This window comes from Euprymna scolopes, chromosome 3 (genome assembly GCF_053919585.1).
Source record: "Euprymna scolopes isolate OS-2025 chromosome 3, ASM5391958v1, whole genome shotgun sequence".
Lineage (NCBI taxonomy): Eukaryota > Metazoa > Mollusca > Cephalopoda > Sepiida > Sepiolidae > Euprymna > Euprymna scolopes.
In genome coordinates, this window is record NC_136484.1 from 54,858,612 (window position 1) to 54,879,299 (window position 20,688).

General features: G+C 31.4%; 1 protein-coding gene across 1 annotated transcript in view; it reads right to left on the minus strand.

The window, feature by feature from the left end:
* The window catches only part of LOC145255534 (protein patched homolog 1-like), a 114,602-nt gene that overhangs the window by 17,002 nt on the left and 76,912 nt on the right, over positions 1 to 20,688 (minus strand). Inside the window, exons 11-20 of the mRNA XM_080113993.1 lie at positions 19,699 to 19,857; positions 19,134 to 19,229; positions 16,837 to 16,962; positions 5,738 to 5,856; positions 4,911 to 5,248; positions 4,063 to 4,226; positions 2,893 to 3,066; positions 2,474 to 2,612; positions 2,199 to 2,344; positions 1,631 to 1,799 (exon numbers count right to left, since the gene is read on the minus strand). Of these exons, the coding sequence (XP_079970119.1) occupies positions 1,631 to 1,799; positions 2,199 to 2,344; positions 2,474 to 2,612; positions 2,893 to 3,066; positions 4,063 to 4,226; positions 4,911 to 5,248; positions 5,738 to 5,856; positions 16,837 to 16,962; positions 19,134 to 19,229; positions 19,699 to 19,857 (1,630 nt within the window). The remainder of the gene's footprint in view (positions 1 to 1,630; positions 1,800 to 2,198; positions 2,345 to 2,473; positions 2,613 to 2,892; positions 3,067 to 4,062; positions 4,227 to 4,910; positions 5,249 to 5,737; positions 5,857 to 16,836; positions 16,963 to 19,133; positions 19,230 to 19,698; positions 19,858 to 20,688) is intronic.

Here is a 20,688-nt window from a genome sequence, read left to right on the forward strand (position 1 = left end):
AACAATGGTATCTACATATTCCTCGTATTATAAAGATGATTATATAAAAAAATTACGAAAATTAATAAGGTAGAAAACTATTTATTAAAGAAAATAAAAATAGAATATGATGAAAACCATCATAAGACACAGGAGAGTTCAAAAGGGAGATAATTTTCCGTTTTGATTTAAACAAAATGGCCAAAATTTTTCACCTGCTAACATGACTAAAGTTGTTTTATTTAATAATTCAATAATATTCAGGTAATTTCGGCTGCATAATTTGAAAGTTAACATTGTAATTTATTAGAAGTGACAAAAAATCAGTAGGAACCATTGTTTTCTATTTGAAAACTCCATTTATCGACTACAAAATCTCGTCCCAATTCTGTAGAAGCACCAATCATTTTCTTTGAGATGCCAACACAAATGGATGACCAATGCTTTTTCAAGACACCATCTCTAGGTGATTACTAGGGCTATGACAACAGCATATTCTTTTCATTGTTTTGACTCTCGAGTATATATCCGACACAGTTAGACAAAATTAATCACTCTACATAAAAACATAAGATATCAATAGATATATACCTGAGAATCAAAACAATGAAAAGAATATGCTGTTGTCACAGCCCTAGTGATTACACACTAAGGCTAGAGAGTACTTTACTTGCCCTTTTAAGGTTTCTTAATTTGTTTTTCTATTCCAGGAAAAAAATATATTCCTGAGTTCAATGCTCTGTTACCCATCATGAAGTCAAACTTCTGTTTGGAATATATACCAAGGAAATTTCCAAGTGCTTTAATTGAGATGAGGATTCACAGCCAGTATACCTGCACTAAGTGCAGTTTTGAGTCACTGCTCGTTTCAGAATTAGTAAAAGTAATATTTAGTAACGTGAAACCTTTTTGTTTTCTTGAATTAATTTTAGAAGCTGAAGATTTCCTATCAACTTACATTTATCAAAGGACTGATTTCAGAGATTTTAGTAAAAATTGAACAGAAAAACTAAATTTTAAATCTTTACAATGTTCATAAAAGATTCAGAACAAAGACAAATTCGTTAGATTCTCGATCTTTTGTGAACATTGAAAGGGTTTATAAGACATTACATGTTTGATGAATATTAGACAGAAGATCACCCTTCTACTAAAAAGAACAGTTTTTTTTTTTATTAGCAATTAATGAAAGTGATGAGTTTTCGGAATATATATATTTCTCCCATGCTCCTGCACTATCACCCATGCTCCAACCTCTGTCCCATCACTGCAATGTTGAACTCCTGTGCTCGTTTTTACAAGTACTTTTAATAGAATATGCACCAATGAACTCATAGTACTTTAACATTGTACATACTCCCCAACTAACCAAAAAAAAAAAAAAAACCAGCAGAACCCTACTCCTTCACTGTTGAAGTCCGTAGATGCTCGAAAGCATTCTACTCCAAACAGGCTGCTAGACTTTGGAATTCTCCCCTGTTTATGTAATTGTACTAACATGCAGAAGTTTAAATGTAAACAGACATCTGTGTGCTTAACTCCTCACAGTCCCCTGTAGACATAATCCCAACTAGTAGCCACTTACATCCAAGGGGCAATATGCCTTGTTTGGGGTGAATAAGAGTGAATACATAAACTATTGTTTACTTACTGTCAAGACTTCGATCCCTGTAGTCATGAACAAAAGGGTTGGGGGATGGGTAAAAGTCAGCCATGGAAGAATCATAACCCAAGACATCAGTGCCACGCCAAGCAGACAAATAATTGTAGAAACCCGATGGATTAATGATGCCATCTTTTACAAGTCGAATTTTGCGCACCTGCAAAAAAAAAAAAAAAAAAAAAAAAAATCAGAGTCAGGACATTTTATTAATGTTTTTATATTTTTTACAGAATTGAGATTTGCTTAAACTGCTTTTATGACTTCATACTTTTGTTTATTTGAATGCTATTCAAGTTCTAAACTGCCACTTTCTTGTATTAAAGTAAAAAAAAACAAAAAAACTTGAAATAAATGTTTGACTGATAAATCACTTATTAGTTGATACTAGTGTTACTGTCAGAAACACATAAGGACATCTGAAGCTTTTTGTATGAAAGAGAGAGGAATGAGGGAGGGGAATGAGAGAAATGTGAGAAAGAGGGGGAATGAGATATATATATATATATATATATATATATATATAAGAGAGAGAGAGAGAAGTAACTTATAATAATACCTGACTGATATCATGGGGATCATCCACATTGCCTGTTTGAGCCAAAAGGCGAAAAGCTAAAATTGCACCTTCAGTTGCATTGTCATACCAAGTTTTTTGCCCAATACATCCCTTAGCAACATTGTCATCAAATTCATTCTGTAAATCTGGTTAGGAAAAAATGAAATAAAAATATATAAATGATTTGAATTAAGACACAAAAATAATCCACTTTAAAATCATAAAAATATGCAGGAGATAATTACAAATAAAAAGATTTAATAGTCCAATCTTACCTGAAAGCCACTCTCTGAAAAGTTCTAACCAAAATGTTGGTAAAGAACCATCCTCCCTTTTGATTATGTGTTCGACCTGTTGGAATGCCTTGTGATAGGAATAGAGTAATTTCTGGTCACGCGCATAGTCAAAATTACCCTGACAAAAAAAAAAAAAAAATTTTTTTTTTAAATAAGTGTAAATAAAAAATATAAATAAAAACCAAAAGTCATAAAAATTCCCACACAAAGTCAAACGAGCCAATAATAGCTAAACATTGACAGTGGCTTGAAATTCTTATGAAAAGAAAAGGTCATAAAACTAAAAGAGAAATAAAAATGTCAGCTACTCAAAATTATTAAACAAGGGGAGACAACCCACAGATATTATAGATGAAAAAATGCAATTGTAAAAAAGAAAAAAAAAAAAAATTATGTACCTTTGTAATAGCAAAGAAATTATAAAATCCAAAGTATTTGGATTTTGCCTCCAAGAAGCTGTACTCTGCAGTTCCATGTGGTACAATGTCAGTCATGTCAAGACCATCTTTGACTTGAATGGCACCATAGAGACTAACAATTGAGATAAATATGTATACAACTATGGTAAATACCTGAAACAGAAGAAAATATATATGGTCAAATAATTGCTGTAAAATACAATCAATCAAATCTTTGTCTCTATATATATATAAAAAAAAAAAAATCAAATCCAGAACTTCTTGTAAATGGGAAAATTAAAAAAACTATAGGATGCTTTTAGAGGTAACAGACTTTAAATTCTCAACTATTTTCTTTAATTTCAGTCAGATTTGGAAACTATCGGTTATTTTGAGTTCAGCTTGGTTTGGTAATTCATTATGTGGTTTCAGCAGGATGGAGCCACATAGTGCACGACACGATCAATTCACTGAAAAAAAAACGTGCTGAATGATATTTTCTTGAAATGGACCTGTTAATTGGTTACGTAGTTCATGCGACTTAACCTTGTTCGATTATTTTGATATGTAAAGTTTCATGTTGATGCCGATAAACGAGACACAATAGACCACTTGGAAGACAACATTTGACATGTTATTGACAAAATATAACCTAATTTAATGTGCAGAGTTTGTGAAAATTGGAACTCTTGATTATGCCATATATGTGCAAGCTGTAGGAGCCATATGACCAAAACTGTACTCAAATTATAAATGCCAAAAATTAATCTTTGGAATAAACCACATATTTTCTGTGATTTATTTAGTTTGCCGTCTCTCAACCCCCACTCCCCAAAAAACACCCTATACAAATGTTTTTTTTTCAAAATGACAGGCGAAAGTTACTCTTTGGATGCTCATAAAATCTGATTTTCTTATTGTAAAATAAAACTACTTGCTCAATTTACGTGAATTTTGGAATATGATATTTTTGTTTTGTCACAGGTATGTATATCATACAAATTTTTCTTTATTTTTGTTTTTTAATATAGAGGGAATTCTGGACAAGAAACAAGTATATTATTTGCACAACAAACCTTCCTTTAGGCATGTGTATTTTCATTATAAAATAAAAAAATGTCGAAAGGAAGGTTTATTACCTAAATACATTTGATAACTTGTATGACTTACCTTGACTGATTTTTTTTGTAAACAAGGCCCATAAAGTTTCTTTACAAGATAGGTAAGAGAGAGGTTGAAGCATTTTTGTTGAGCTTGTGCACAACGACTCTTGCAGGTGACAGGATCTTCAGACGCAAGGCACTGGCGAGATGAGGTGTTTGATTGACAGCCAGCTGAAAGAAAATAAAAAATGCATTTTAATATGCCTAATATATAATGCAATAGGAAATAATGTTTTGTTGCTTTTGTAAAAAGGTTTATTTAGTAATATGCATTCATATCAGAAGTTTTAAAGATTAAGATATTGAATATTTTGAAAGTACATTATTTATTCATAGTTTTATGATGATTTGGGGAGGGGGGAAAGAAGCTTTCAGAAAATAGAATAACAAATTCTTCTAGAAACAAAATTCTACCAAAACCTTAATTGATAAATGACAAACTGAATTTCACAATTACTACTGTAAAAAAAATCCAAAAGTATTTTTTTTATGTTAAAAACTTATTAAATTTAATTTTTATTATCTAATATCAAAAGCTGCAACAAAAATCCCCAACCCGTCCTATTAAAATACTTGATTTATTTTGAAGTTTGGAAAGGTTAAAAAAAAAAAAAAAAAAAACTTCCTGCAAAGAATTTGGTTTATTTTTTCCTGGTTATTAAGTATACAAACAATAAATTGCTCACATAATTAAAACATCCCATCTGGTAATGTTCATTAGTTAATCGAAATTTAACTTGGTATAAAAGCTCTAACTGAAATTATGACAGATAATCATGGATATATATATTTTTTAATACAAGTGTATATTAAAAATAAAAAACAAAAGAAAAAAACACAGTAATGAATACTCACAAGGAAAAGTGACAGTATGTTGTGATGGTTGTTGCTGTGGTGTTGGAGGAGGAGGAGGAGGAGAAGAGAGAGAAAGTGCTTTTTCTGATGTTGTGCACCTTGTTGAGGGTGCAACTTGCATGACTGGCCGCTGCTCAGGTGCCTGTTTAGCCAGACATGTGACTGGATGAGATCCATTCACTGAAATACGTGTCACTGTCTGGTGTATGGACACACTGGATGGAGAGTAAGGGATGCTCAAGTGGGTTGGACCACCATATCCAGAATGAGGAGGACTGTGATCTTTATGGTCAGTTTCCCGATTAGGGGTCAACTCGATCACCTGGTTAGCAATTGCACTAATGGAAAAAAAAAAAAGATAGTAAAAACATTAACTTGAAAAAAAAAAAAAAAAAAAAAAAAAAAAAGCAATTATTCAAAATTAAAATATATAGTAAGGATATCAAAATTTCGGAGTTTGTAAAATCTTATGTATATGCATATAGCATACATACATACATATATATACACACATATACATGGCCAGGTTGAGCAGGCTTTCTTCGAAAGGATGTCCATACCCATGAAAATATCATTGCAAAAATCACATAAATTGATCAAGTGGTTTTATTTTTATAAAGAAAATCATTTTTAAGTGATTAATAGGAATTTGTAAGCATTTCAACACAAATCTAGTATGAATTATTATTTAATTAGCTCCCTTGATTTTTATTTTATTTAGATTTTTTTTTTTTTTTTCAAAAAGGCAGGTGAGGCAGTCACTTTTTGGATATTCATAAAATTCTATTTTCTTATTTAATCACTTAGTCAAAGATAAGGATTCTTACCTTTGTGAACAGCAGAAAACATCGATGCGTTTGTCCTCTCTGCGATACAAATCCCAACTGACAACTGCAGGTAGAATAAACAGGACGGAACCGAGGTTGAAGAGCACCAGAATTGCAGCCTATCATAAAGTAAAAGAAAAAAGTTATGTAAGATACATGCGTAAAAAAAAAAAGCTCAACAACAAAAAACAAACAACACTTGTAAAGGTGAAAAACTAATGTAGTACTTGTGTACCTTTAATTATTCAGAGGATCATGCAAACCAAAAAATGGGTTTTGCAAGTACCTTGACCAAATAGAGTTCAAACACATTTTTAGCAAATACCCCACCCTCACCTTGTATGCAAACAAACCTTCAAATAACATTTTATTTTAATCTTTAATCATTCAGGAGGTTGGCCATCACTGATGAAATGTAAATCCTTGACTGTTTCAGGGTTTAAAATCATCACCCCTGCTCCACCAGTCATCCAAGTGTTTTTCATAGAAAAAATGCTTCCCATTAGAATGTGATGTTATGCTACATACCACATAAACATTACAAAAAGAACAAAAAAAAACTGACAGAATCACAGCTCCAGTCAATGACATATATATATATATATATATATATATATATACACACACACACACACACGGCATAATCATGTTGACACACAGGTTCTCGCCAGGTCACCGAAGTTAAGCAACGTTGAGACTGGCTAGTACCAGATGGGAATTCTAGGTGCTGTATGTGCTCTCCGCTCATCTAGGCATTATTTCCAGTCGTCCTATACCTCAACTTGCCACTGGTATGCAACAATGTTTACTCAGGAGAGGCATTTTCACGCGCAGGCACCCTTACAGTGGGTATCCATAAGTATGTTAAAACTGAAGAAAGCCACACACACACACTATATATATATATATATATATATGGAAAAGAAAAAGAAAATAAAAAGGGGTGGAAGAAAGAGAGACAGTAAAAGAAAAATGAATAAATAAATGGAGGTAATTTAGCAAAATTATACAAATATGTGATTCACTTAGGATTTAAATTTCTTTAAAATTGGAGGTAAACACCTCTTTTTCGTGTGTAGTTAAAGTTTCCCCAAAGAGCTGTTTATAAGAAAATTTATGTTACCTGAATCAAAACAAAATTCTTATTCTAGATCTCATAAGGCTTCAATAGTCCCAAATTTATAGATCTGTCCTTTATTATAAACTAGAATTGTTATACAGTATTATAGACAACCAAATAGAAAACTAGTGTGTACATTGGATAATTAATTGGAATCGGAAAAATCGGAAAAATTTGTGACTATTTTCTGATACCAAATACGATTCTTTTGTCTTTCTTATTTAATTTTGTATAAAGCAAAATATTCCACTGCTGGTAGTCATAATAAAATAATCAATATTGATTTTAAACTACCAGTAATATTAAAATCTATACATCATTTCTCACAAGTGTATTTTTATGTTTGAGAAAATACCAGCACATCTAACAGGTGTTTATGATAATCGGGGGGAAAAAAGTAACGACTCCATAGTTAAATATTTAAGATTTATAAAGAATCTGAATTGGTAATTGCATTGAAATTAGGGGGAAAATATTGGAATAATCCCATCAACAATATATACCCTTCCCTATCACAGATAAAAGAATATATATATATATATATATATATAGTATTTTTTTAATATAATTTTAAATATAATAATATATTACATTTAAAAAAAAAAAAAAAAAAAAACAATATATATGCCGCTCCTCATATGGGAGTACCAAATTGGTTAAAAGGAAAATTATTCCCAACTCGCATTTAGGTAAAAATGCACTTTCGTAAATAATCAAATTCATTTAAAACGTATTACAAAAACAAAAAGCATATATATATTAAATATGCTCATATCCTGTATGTGGAAATGCTGAAAAAGAATATATCAGCATTGTGGGTGTGTCTTGTGGAGTTTCTGACTTTTAATTGAAGACACAAACAACTTTCCTTTATGTAAGATTTAATACCAAGTGATTTCCTCTTCCTTAAAAATCCAGTCAAGTTTGTCATCCCTTTAACTAGAAACTGATGATACCATTTTGTTTTTTCTATCTATTCATTTTTATCCTGGACCCATTTCTCTTCCCCCAATGAGTGAATTCAGGCTTTATTGCCAGTTTTCAAATGTTCTAAGCCATTTTTTGCCCTCTCGCCCCCACCCCCATTTTGTAATTCAGTGTACATTTTTATATTTTCGTTGATTTATTTCTTAAAATTCTATTTTCTTTCTTCATATTTCTTTGTTTCATTTACTTTTGTTGTCAGCAGTGGCCTTCTTTCTCCTTTCTTCCAGGATAATGTATTCCAGCCATATTTCTCTGACTATCAACTCTATGCCCTAACCAATGGCAGACGATAGACCAAAACAGTAAAAGAAAAGCATTTAACAAGGTCTCAGTTTAACAAGAGAGAAAATTAAAAAAAAAAATAATAAAATAAAGAATAGAATCTGGTCTATTTTCTTGTTTCTCTCTTTGTGAAATGGTAAGGCACCACCTGCTCTCTTATTAAAATAAGAAAAAAAGAAAAGGAAAAAAAAAGGGTTCTGTAAACCACAAAAAATTATGGGAAATTGAAGGAATAAGAAAAAAAAGGAGGATACTCTGTGAGATAGATAGAAATCAGAAAAGAAAAGTTCCAGGCACTTAATGTCAGTATTTCAACAGTGTTCAATCATCTGAAGACTATTGGTAAGATAAGAAAGTTCAATAAATCCACTTCGAAGTCATTATCTTGCTTTTTGTAATTTTCTTCCTTTGAAGATTGTAACACTGGGTATGGGGAAGCCAAACCAGCTACCAACATTGCCCTGCTTTTTATTGAAACCAACCGAGAGCTCTTTTTAGTATGCTTGCTATTCTCTTAAGTGCAATTGTCTGGATCTCTTTTGCACTTGGTTCACCAGGAATATTAGTTAGGTAGGACTTCAGGTTTTTCTTCATAAGTCCTGTAGCACCTATAATAACTGGTATGATTGATATCTCTTAAGATTCCAGTTTCTTTTCATACCATACATGAGACCTTGATATTTGGTCTGTTTCTCCCTTCCAGCTCTGTTCAGACCTCCATCATTAGGGACACTCACTTCAACCAAGGTTGCCACTTTTTCTGACTTATTCCATATAACTGTTAGGTTTCACAGCAGCATTTTCAAAGTAGGTGGCTGTAGGGATTACATGGTTGTAATGTATGGTATACATGTCATTTCCAACTATTCTTTCAGGTTGATGTTCCCAGGACTTGCTGCTCTGAATGGCGCAACACATTACTGCTAAAGAACAGGTGATGATTAACAGTAGTAAATGTTACAAAATGCAAAACGAAAAACAAAAAAAATTTAACAATTCAGTTAGGAATTGTAACTATGAGGAAACACAGTTGGTAGAAAAAAGAAAAGAAAAAAAAAAAAAAAAAAAACAAAGCTCAAATTGTAAGAAGTTTCTGAATTCACATTCTTTGATATCTGTAATAGTGAACATCTAGGCATCAACCTAAAAGCGGTGAGGTTTTTCTTATAGAAAATGTCACCAGTGTTGTTGGAATAAAATCTCCCAAGGTAGGGCAGCTGAGTGTTTTTCAAGGGCTACCAAAGGAATGAAGAGGGGAAAGGAGAGAAAAGAAAAAAAGAAAACGAAGACAAGGTCAGGAATTTTTGGTTTCAGATTTCGTACATTGGGAATGTGTTAAAGGACTGTTTCATGAATTAGTTATGAATTGTGTGCTGACTGGGAGGTAAAAACAGTTGACTGAAATAGATACAGGGAGGAAAGAGTAGTCAAGCATATGGGGAAAACATTCAGACATCAGTGTTCCTTACACACACACACTAAGCTAATATACAAAAGAAAAAAAGGAGGAAAGAGGAAAAAAGGAAAAAGAGAAAAAAGGAAAAAGAGAAAAAAGGAAAAAGAGAAAAAAGGAAAAAGAGAAAAAAGGAAGAGAAAAAAGGAAAAAGAGAAAAAAGGAAAAAGAGAAAAAAAGGAAAAAGAGAAAAAAAGGAAAAAGGAAAAAGAAAAAAAGGAAAAAGAGAAAAAAGAGAAAAAAGAGAAAAAAAGGAAAAAGAAAAAAAGGAAAAAGAAAAAATGGAAAAAGAAAAAATGGAAAAAGAAAAAATGGAAAAAGAAAAAATGGAAAAAGAAAAAATGGAAAAAGAGAAATGGAAAAAGAGAAATGGAAAAAGAGAAATGGAAAAAGAGAAATGGAAAAAGAGAAATGGAAAAAGAGAAATGGAAAAAGAGAAAAGGAAAAAGAGAAAAGGAAAAAGAGAAAAACAAAAAATATGAAAGAGGCAAAAAGAAACGTGTAGAGAAAAAAAAGAGAAACACGCAGAGAAAAAAAGAGGGAAATGCGTGGAGGGGAAAAAAGAGGGAAACGCGTGGAGGGGAAAAAAGAGGGAAACGCGTGGGGGGGAAAAAAAGAGGGAACCGCGTGGAGGGGAAAAAAAGAGGGAACCGCGTGGAGGGGAAAAAAAGAGGGAAACGTGTGGAGGAGGAAAAAAAAGAGGAACACATAGAGGGGAAAAAAGAAACACGTGGAGGGAAAAAAAAAGAAACATGCTTAGGGAAAAAAAGAAATGCACAGAGTGAAAAGTAAAAAAAAGTAAAATCATCCCAGTGATGAGAGGAAATAGTGAAAATTCAGAAAATTATAATTGTACACGAAAAATCTGGTCCCCCCCCCCCCCCAAAAAAAAAGAAAAAACAAACACCTTTTTTGTAGAGAGATATTTGTTGAACATCTCCCTCAAATAGAGAGAAACTTTTCTGGGTTTCTCAGTTTAATATATACTCCAGAAAATAAATATGTCCCAAATGATTTGCCAAAGACTAAATAAACTTGCTCCAATGAACATATTAAAATTAAATGACTAAAACTCCGCTCCAATGGCGACATTTTCGTATACAAATTCAGTTTCTTCGGAGACTAACCAAACCCCTAAAGAGAAAACATTTCTTAGAAAAAACGCTTTTTGGTTATCAATTTCCTGGGAGAAAGAAAGACCTACACATGGAGAGAGAAAGAGAAAGATCTGGAATCAACTGGTTCCATCCAACATTGAACGTTATAAGCCAGTTCAAAGCAGTAAAGGGAGACTGAGATCTTATGTGTTCACCTGAAAAGCAGGCTGAAACCCAATTTTGAAAGTAAATGGTTCACACACACACACACACACACACACACACACACACACACACACACACACACACACACACACACACAGAGGAGTGAAGCAACAATGAGCCTGGTCAGTACAAATTATGTGATCATTTTGAAATATCAGGCACTGTATGTATTGCTCCAGGATAGTATCTGAAGGAGTGTTTAAAACCTTTGGGAGAAGTGCGTCCTGGAAAAACTGATGTAAAACTGGAAGTCTACTGTCTGCGCTGTCTTATGACAATCATTTGCATCAACTGAGGTTAACAGTGGTTCCAAAAAGTGTGGATAGTTCTACACAAAGCCTTCACCACTATAAACAAATCATCCCTGCGGATTTCGGACAACTTAGTTTCCTGAATCTCGTGCATTGAGAGAGTCCATTATATATAATATTTATCAATCATTCAAAACAAAGGAATTGATTAGATAATCACCCAAATTTAAATTTTAAAAACTCAAAAGATTAATCAGTCATCATTTTGGAAAATGATGTAATCTACAGACATTCAAAATCAATTTGAATGACTCATTTTGAATTCTTTGTGCCTAATTAAATGTACAAAGTTTTTCTTTTTAGAGGTGGTGACCTTTAAATTGACAACTATTTTCTTTAATTGCAGATTTGGCAGCTATCAGTTATTTTGAGTTTAGCTTGGTTTGGCAAGTCATATGGTTTCAGCAGGACTAAGCCACATGCCATACAGCATGCAAAATAATCAACTTACTAAGAGAAACATTTGATGAACAAATTTATTTCTGAAATGCAGCCTAATTTAATATATACAGTTGTGAAAATTAGACAGCTACATTACACCATATACGTGCGAGGAGGTGTGACAAATGCCTAAATTTATATTTAAATTATAAATGTGAAAAATTAACTTTGGAATAAACCACGTATTTGTATAATTCTGTGATTTACTTAATTAAATGTTCGCCACCTCTAAAACAAAAAAAACAAAACAAAGTGAGCAAAACCAGAGGAACAAATTTATACTTGTGGATTGGTGGGTTTATTCATTAGCAATACCACGATTTCAAGATTATTAGATTAAATTTAACAGGTATTAAGCTAAGTGCATAATCAGACTATGGAATTAGTTACCCATGTACACGAAACCTGGCCAGAGAGAACTGAGGACATGCGTTGCATGAAGAGGAAATATGAGAATGATACAATGTGTAATGCGAATTTTAAATACAGACTTATATCTAATGACTTCAAGGATAGATTGGACAGTATAAAGAGAGATGTATGCAGAACAGGAGCCTTTGATGGTATGGTCACATTTAAAGAATGGATGAGAGTTCTTGGGTTAGTAGATGTGGCACAATTGAGGTAGCAGGGTCAGTGCACAGAGAAGGGCCAAGAAAAACATGGGAGGAAGTGATAATAATATACTCAAGAGGTAGGATAAAGATTTGACCAGATAAGTTAGTGTAGAATTCAATTTCTAAAGGCCATCCAACACATGCCAGCATGTAAAGCAAATGTTAAACCGATGATCTTAACGTGTTTGATTGTGCACCTATACTATTGGGGGGGGGGCGGATACATTAATTCTCCATCAGCTCCGATTAGAAGCAGGTTTTGTTCAACCAATTGTATGCAACAGATCACAGCCCCTTTTGGGGGTTATTTAATGTGGAAACAATATCTATTGGAAACTCTTCATTGTACAGGACTAATAAAACAGAAAAGTTGGTATTTTAGCAATAGTTTGGTGAAAATTGCTGGCTCAAACTTTTTCTAACAGTACTAGTATATATGGCCACAATAAAAGTGCAATGATTTGAACACAGCATGAGTCCAGTCTGATCTTCCAGCACCAAGCATGCTTATAATCAAAAGAGGTTGATATGCCATTAAATTCTAATCAGAGTTTCTAATGATGTACACTCTAATGTTATTTTTATTCTACCTTTTTTTTTTTTTAAAATAAATTCTTTAAAACTGAACTGAAAGCTAAAAATCACAAGAATTTCAGAAATTTATGTAGAGAATTTCATCAGAAACTAAGTCTGCCTAGTAAAAAAAAAAAAAGAAAAGAAAAATAGATTAAGTGAAAAAAGGTTATCCATTGTTTCTAATCCAATATCTGAATCTATCAACTTGTATTGAGCAATTATGAAAGTTCTAAATATATGTGAGCATCACACTCAGAAAAAGAAAAATGAGTGTTTTTTTTTTATATAAAGAAGGAAAACAAAAAAACAACTGAAATAAAAAGGCCCCAAAATGAAGAGTGAATGTTTGGATTTATGTATAGCTGCCACTGGCACTTGTAGGGTTCGCAGTTGTTGAGTGTGTGTGTGTGTGCAAATGCCACTGAAATGTGGTAAGGGTTAGTTAGAGTCATGATGGTGGTGTGGTGGGGCAGTGTTGAAACTTCCAGCAGGACTGAGGTAAGTTACAGGCAGCAACAGCAGTACTGGGCAAGGTGGAGGGAGGGAGAGAAATCTGTGGGTGTAGGAGGGAGAAGATGGTGTCCTGACCCACATATCATCAGGAGGTAGGCAGGTAGGATGGAGATTGGTAAGACCATTCAGGGTGGGCTGCCTGCTTGTTTTTACTAATCTGTCAGAGCTGGCTTCACCCCCCTCCACACCAACCATCCTTACACCACCCACCCACACATTTAGCCCTGTACCTGAAACAGAAATAGGGGGAATACAGAGAGGAAGAGGGAAGGAGAGAGAGGGAAAGTAAAAGAGCTGAAGGAAAAATATAAAAACAGAAAGAACAAGGAAATAAAAGAAAACAGAAAAAGTACAAAAAGAAAAGAGTAAAAAAAAAAAAAAAAAAAAAAAAAACACAGAAAAGAAAATGAGACAAGAATTATATCATAGTGAGAGCATGGACCATTGCATACATAAAAAGCTGCCATTTCTATTTGCTATCCAATGTTATAATTGTAGTAATCTGTGACAATAAATGAGACAAGTACACATGCATAAATGCGAAGTGCATATCTATGTGTTTATGATATTGAAAGATTTTCTACACATTCGCACAGACAGAGATTACAAAGAATACAAAAGAGTTGAATTCGTAAACAGATTGCATGTGGGTGTGTAGAGATAAGAAAAGACTGGCATTAGGAACTTTTAGCAATCCTTGGCAATATGCAATTATATAAGTTTGGAAAAAAAGAAGTAACATTTGCTTATTGATTCTTTAATTTTTTTTCTCCTTTTTTAACACTTGGTTTGTAAATAATTTTAACCTTGAAATAAAAACATCAGAAGAAAAGAGAACTTAAATAAGCAAAAATTGCTTTAAACTTGTTTTAATGATGAGATGCTGCGTCTAGACATTGAAATGGAGATTACATGCAAGAAACACCTATCACATGCTGGCTTTGGTTATCTTTTCATAGATCTGATATGATGTATGTATTTATAGGAAACTGGAATTTTAAGATTCCCATTATAGTAGCAATTGAACTCATGAAAAAGAATTTCAAAAAAGTACCTGGCAAATATACTCGGTGAACCAAGTGCAAAAGAGATACAAATAATTGCATAAAAAGGGACAGTTAGAATCTTTAAAAAATATCTTGCTTGGAATGTCTAAGATAGTGCATGAATGTCTAGCATCAAGTAGAATGTACCCCCTCCCAGCTTGAACAAACCGATAAGAAAATTATATATAAAAAGAAAAAAAGAAAGTAATTATATAGATTTAAGCTATGTTTAAATCAAGTTTCAGATGGAAAGAGTCACTCAATATAAGTCTTGGGTGATTCTTCTCTTCATCAAACTTTAAACATGATTTAAATCTATGGTTACATAACTTTACTTTATCGAACTGATAAGTTTACTTTCATTTGCAGATTCATATTAATTCATGGGTGAAATTTTCCAAAAATAAGTGGTTCATTTTTCTTTTTACATAATTTACATTCCAGTAACCACAAAAAGTCAATCTGCATTCATGATTTTTTTTTCAATTATTATATAGGTGAATATTTATACTTTTTTCAAACATCTTACATGTATTTCATTGTGCATACAGCTGATGTTGCCATCACACAAAGCATCAAAGATAGGATAATATAGACAGTTATATATAAATTGATGGAATTACAAGGAGGGGGAGGATGGAGGAAATCATTGCTTAAAAGTGAAAAACCCATAAAATTCCGGAAATTAAAAAATATTTCAGTTTTTTTTAAAGTTGACACTTGGAAAAAAAAACAAAAAAAAAAAACCCTATAAGTTTTTAATCTATAATATAAAAGGCAAAATGTGTGTATGTGTGTTTGTATGCCTGCCAAAAACTTTTGACAAACACTGGCCAGTGACAAAATTGGCATCGTTTTAAAGCTTGGTCTCTCAGACATCTAATATCGAAAAATTGGCCCAAAACAATTCTTTCACTGTCAATTGCATCGTTTTTTTTACAAGGTGTCACTTTTTTTGTCAACATTTTTGCAAGTCATTCAAACTTTGCGCCAACGACGTTGCATAAAAGACGTTATTTCGACTGCCCGTGACATTACAACTGTTGTGGGCGCATCGATAAGACTATTTGCTTTTCTATTACCTCCTTTTCCTCTGGCATAATACTCCTAAATTTTTTTTTTTTTTCCTCAACTAACACTCTTACACACACATCCACATACCCAGGGGTGGGGGCAATGCCGGGAACCCAGGCTAGTTTTAAATAAAATAAAAACCTAAATAGTTTGAACTTCTCTAAAATAAAACTGTCATAGTTAAATATCTAAGCATAGCATAAGTGCGTGTAAAAAGGAATTCATTTTAGAAAATAGGATCAGAGCATGAAATCTAAATATATAAACAAACTAAGTAAATGCACTAACAAGACACCATAGAAAAGTCAATGAAAAATCATATTGTAGGTGACATGAGGAAACTCTTAGGCATAAGGATGCATACAAACATATACACATTCTTAAAATGTGCGCAGAAATATCAAGATACTTGCAATGGGTGGCATGCACTCACAGTTACATAAGACTTGAGAAATCTGGATAACGTGCACATTCCCACAAAATACCCCCACAACATGTCTACAGCAAAACACATCCTTATACACTGTCCCAACACGAAACAAGCTATCATTTTTCTTTTTTAATTTTATACTAATATCATACTATAATTTTATACTATACTACTGTAATAAAGAAACAGCATCATTACCGGATATAAAAAAAATAACTAAAATTAAAAAAGTCAAAGTAAAAAAAAAAAAAAAAAAAAAAAAAAAAAAAATTTTTGCAACTGAATGGAGAGTTTTACAAATGCTGATAAAATAAGTCTGTGCTTATCCAAAATTTCCACTCTTGGAAAAAAAAAAAAACTATGTAGCTATGACAGCTCTTGTTCTTTCAGCCTGTTTTCAAGATGGCAGCATCTTCGCTTGTAGTTTAACTGTAAAATTAGATTTTCTTATTTTTCATTTTTTTTTTTTTTTTTTTTTTGTGTGTTAATATTATGTTTACTTGTTAAAACTTTCAGGAAAAAAGTTCTTTCGTGCTGTTCTTTTTTCATCATCTCCCTTGAAAATTGATAGAAAATATTATTTCTGTTGTAAAAGATATTTTTTAACTCCTATTATATTTTTTGGGGAGGGGGTGGGTCACTAGGACCCCAGTGTTTTAAATGGGACACTTAAATCCCCATTCTTAAAAATGGAAGAAACCATTTTATTTTTATGTAGGATCTTGAATTTAGACGCAAGGGAGATAAACTTGATGATAACTTGCTAAAATTAACAATGGGGGGGGGGAAACAACTTAAAAATGAAAATAAAATCTGAAATATAAATTTGAATAAACTTCATCTAAAAATCTGTAATTAAAGAACTTGATAATGCGAGTGTGGTAAAAAAAAAAAAAAAAAAAATCCATAAAACAGAGATAGACTAACCTGAAGAGAAAAAGCCCTCAGAGCAGGGATAGGGATGATGGCTGCAGCAAGAAAGGCCATAATGTTGCTGAGTGACGTTAATAATACACTAACCCCTGTTCTCTTTAAACATTCACCAGTTTGTTCCTATAGAAAAAAGAAAGGAGATATTTAAGGAGATCAAATGCAATTATATTTTCTTAAGCTTTGAAATATTTGAGTATATATATATATATCTCAAAGCTTGTATCTATCGATTTAATAAACAATCATTTTTTTAAAACTTTAAAAATACAAAAGAAAAAAAAAAACAAATGAAGTATATAAAAATAGAGAAAGAGAAAAAAAGCAAACAAAAACACTATGCCTCCTGAACTGAATTTAAAAGTTTACATTTTGTATGTATAATGTTCAGTCTATAAATAAGTAAATAAAATAAGCACTTTTCATGGTGGCATGGGGGGGGGGGTTTAACAAATATTCACCCAGTAAAATATTTTCACTATTACATTAATGCATATTTGTACACATGAAGACTAGACAGATTATAGTTTATATAATCAAATATTGAGCATGTATTCATTATCAATAACAATAAATAATAAGAGATATAATACTTTATATTGTTTTAGCAGTTGGAGGCTACAATGTTTTTACAGATATCGGGAGTTTTTAAAAGTCAACTCCATCCCTGCTAATAAGAATTATAAATAGCAATGATTTATAAAATCAACATAAAATAAAAATGTTTAAAATATAAAGAAAGCAAAATTTACTTTTAAAAAATGAATAGTATTTAAACTGTAGATTTTAAGATTTCACAAGTAAAATCCAACTTTTTCTAACAATAAATTAAAAAGGAAATACGAAGCAAACATAAAAACAAGTGCTGTGCTTACAAAAAAAAAAAAAAAAACGAAAACAAAAAAGATAAAATTGCAAATGCAGCAAAAGTTGTAATTATCATTTTTTAATACTTACATGTAAAAACCTTGTTTGCATAAAGAGACAGGAAATAAATATGGTAAGAAACGCCAAAAAAAACTAAAAAAATTGTCTGGTTTTGTAAATTAACAGGAGTGGGCAAGGAATATATATATGCCGTTTATTTTTATTTGGCAATGGCAACGATGCAGAGACATTTTCAATCATTGTTTTGTATAAATTATTTTTAAGACTATTTTAAGGACATTAGCATGCCATTATTTTAATGTGCTAACTGAAAGCTAACAAGAGTTTATATCTAACTTCTGCACTAACAATTTGTTCAGTATTTTTCTTTTTTTGTGCTTGAAACTTTCAATTAAAGATTCAATATGTTTTTAAACAAAAAAATTAATACATGTGTAAGAGATTCTACACAAATGAATCAATAGTATTATAAAGGAAAATGGTAATATATAAACACGGCAGACTAGAAAGAGTTCTTAGAAAGCATCCAACAAGTCTTGTAAATGATGCTTATGACAATGATTTCATGTGGACTAAAGAAATAATAATATTCCAACTTGTCATGAGGCTGCATGACAATTTCAAAATGATTCAATGGATTTCCAAGCATTGGTTAAGAGCCAATTCTTGAAGGTGTGAAATTTAATTTACCATGCATATTAAACCATTACTTGCAGTCAATTGACGGTTGGAGATGGAAATGTTCAAAAGATGGATTCCATTGTTCAACATGAAAAAACAAAGCAAACTTTCCTTATGAACAATCATCTTTATAATTCATACATAGAGTAAAAAAATTATTTTCATAAAACTCAAACTCAGCAGACATTTTCTTTCTAGGTCACTGTGCCTACACATTACCAGAAAAATATATGAACATTTACAGAATTTAACAGTCACTGAAACAATTTACTAAATTGCTAAATCTACTGCAACAAATTTTGCTATCATTTATCTTAATATTGGCGCTTAATTACAACCAAACAGAAACAAAACATTTTGCTCTTTTTTCTTGTAGACAAAAATAAATGTTTGGTAAAAGATCTGGTCACTGAATGGTTTTAGATTTTAAAGTTAGGGGAAAGAGGTTAAGAGTTTCTAGAAAAATAATATCATTTTCGATTTGCAGATGTTTTAGGTATATTAGTTTTTCTTCACCTCCTTTATATATATATATATATATTAATACTTAATATTCTAAAGGGTTTTTTCAATTAAAGTTTAGTATATCTGCACATAATAAAAAAATGAATAATAAAAAAAATAAAGTTCTGCAGATTTCATACAAATATTCATATTATTGGTAATAAAAAAATAAAAAAGATTAAAAATAAAATAAATAAAAATAATTATTCACTTATACTTACCATGAAAGGAATTTTGAGATGTGCATGTTCTGAATAAGTATGTGCAATTAAAAACATGTCATCTACACCAAGACCCAAAGCTAAAAATGGAATGATCTGGAAAAGACAAGAAAACAAACTTTAGCAGTCATAGTTTTTGATCATTAAGAAGTTTTAAACAATTTTTTATTTATTTTTTTAAATTAAAAAATGTAATATTTTAACATTAATACTCAAGAATCTCAAGGGTACAAAATAAGGACGTTAACTAAGTGAATAGTTATTCAACAATATACTAGTAGACATTTTTCAGTTCATGATTTTGACAGAAATTGCTTTTGGATAGTTTTTGTTGATTAGATTTTTAGCATGGTGGGAATTGGCCGTTACTCTATTGCTACATGCACACATGAATACAGCCTTGTTTCAGTTTGTAAATTACTATGATGCACATATATTTGATACTGTTTTCCCTGTGAAAAATAAACAAAAACATTAAGAGTATTAAAAGTTTTACTTATTGCATAATATGCAATAAAATTTTTTAAAAAAAATGTAAAAAGTACAGAAGAGTCTTCAATTTTACCTGTGTTGTGGATGCATTGAACTTGATTCCCAGTACAGAGCAGAGACCGAGTCCGGCAGCGACAGATAGACCGACAAGTAAAACACCAGCCATCCCAATGCCGCATTGCGAATTGACAGGATCATTGCATTTAAGAAGTGAAATGCATGCATACAGAACCTTAAAAAAAAAAAAAAAAAAAAAAATGCATTAATTAATTTATTGTCAAGCAATTTTTTTCTGCGATACATAATGTTAATATTTTTTTTTTAAAATGCTGTTATCTCCCCTGGATTTTAAGAATTCTTTGACAGTGACAAATACAATAAATCTCTAAATTTGTTAAATATTATTTTTATTTTTAATTTTTTTTTCTAGTCAATCAATTTTCATAAGTTTGTAATTTTTACTAATTTGGACGTCACATAAGTATTACCTAAAATGCATTTATTTTAAATCCCATTATTCTGCACAAGTACAGAAAAAAAAAAAAAAATACATTATAGATGGACTACAAAAGAAGGAACATAATGAGTTACCGTTCTTTGAGCTCATTCATAAAATGAAGAGATCAATATTAATGTTAGACCAACCAATTTATCTTTTAATAGTAGCTTTTATAATAGAAAATTAACTAATTTCTTTAGTGATCAGAAGCACATTTTTAATAGATGGGATTGTATGAAGGTCATGACATTGGATTACAAAGATAATCTTTTATCAAGACAGCCTGTTTATTTGGATTTAACTAATATTGCTAACTTTCAAATATTCCATTTATATATTTAAGTTTATATTCTGTACTTAAAGTTGTAATTGGGTGAAATAAGTAATTAATTTTTTTTTTTAAATTGTGTGTGTGTGTGTGTGTGTGTGTGGAAAGGGTAATTACATTTTAATTACTTGAAATGGTAAATCTATGTGATCAAATAAGTAAATATAAGTTTCAATATTGTTTTAGAAACTGCAATATATATAAGTGAAAATGTGTGTGCGGACAACTCTCTTGCT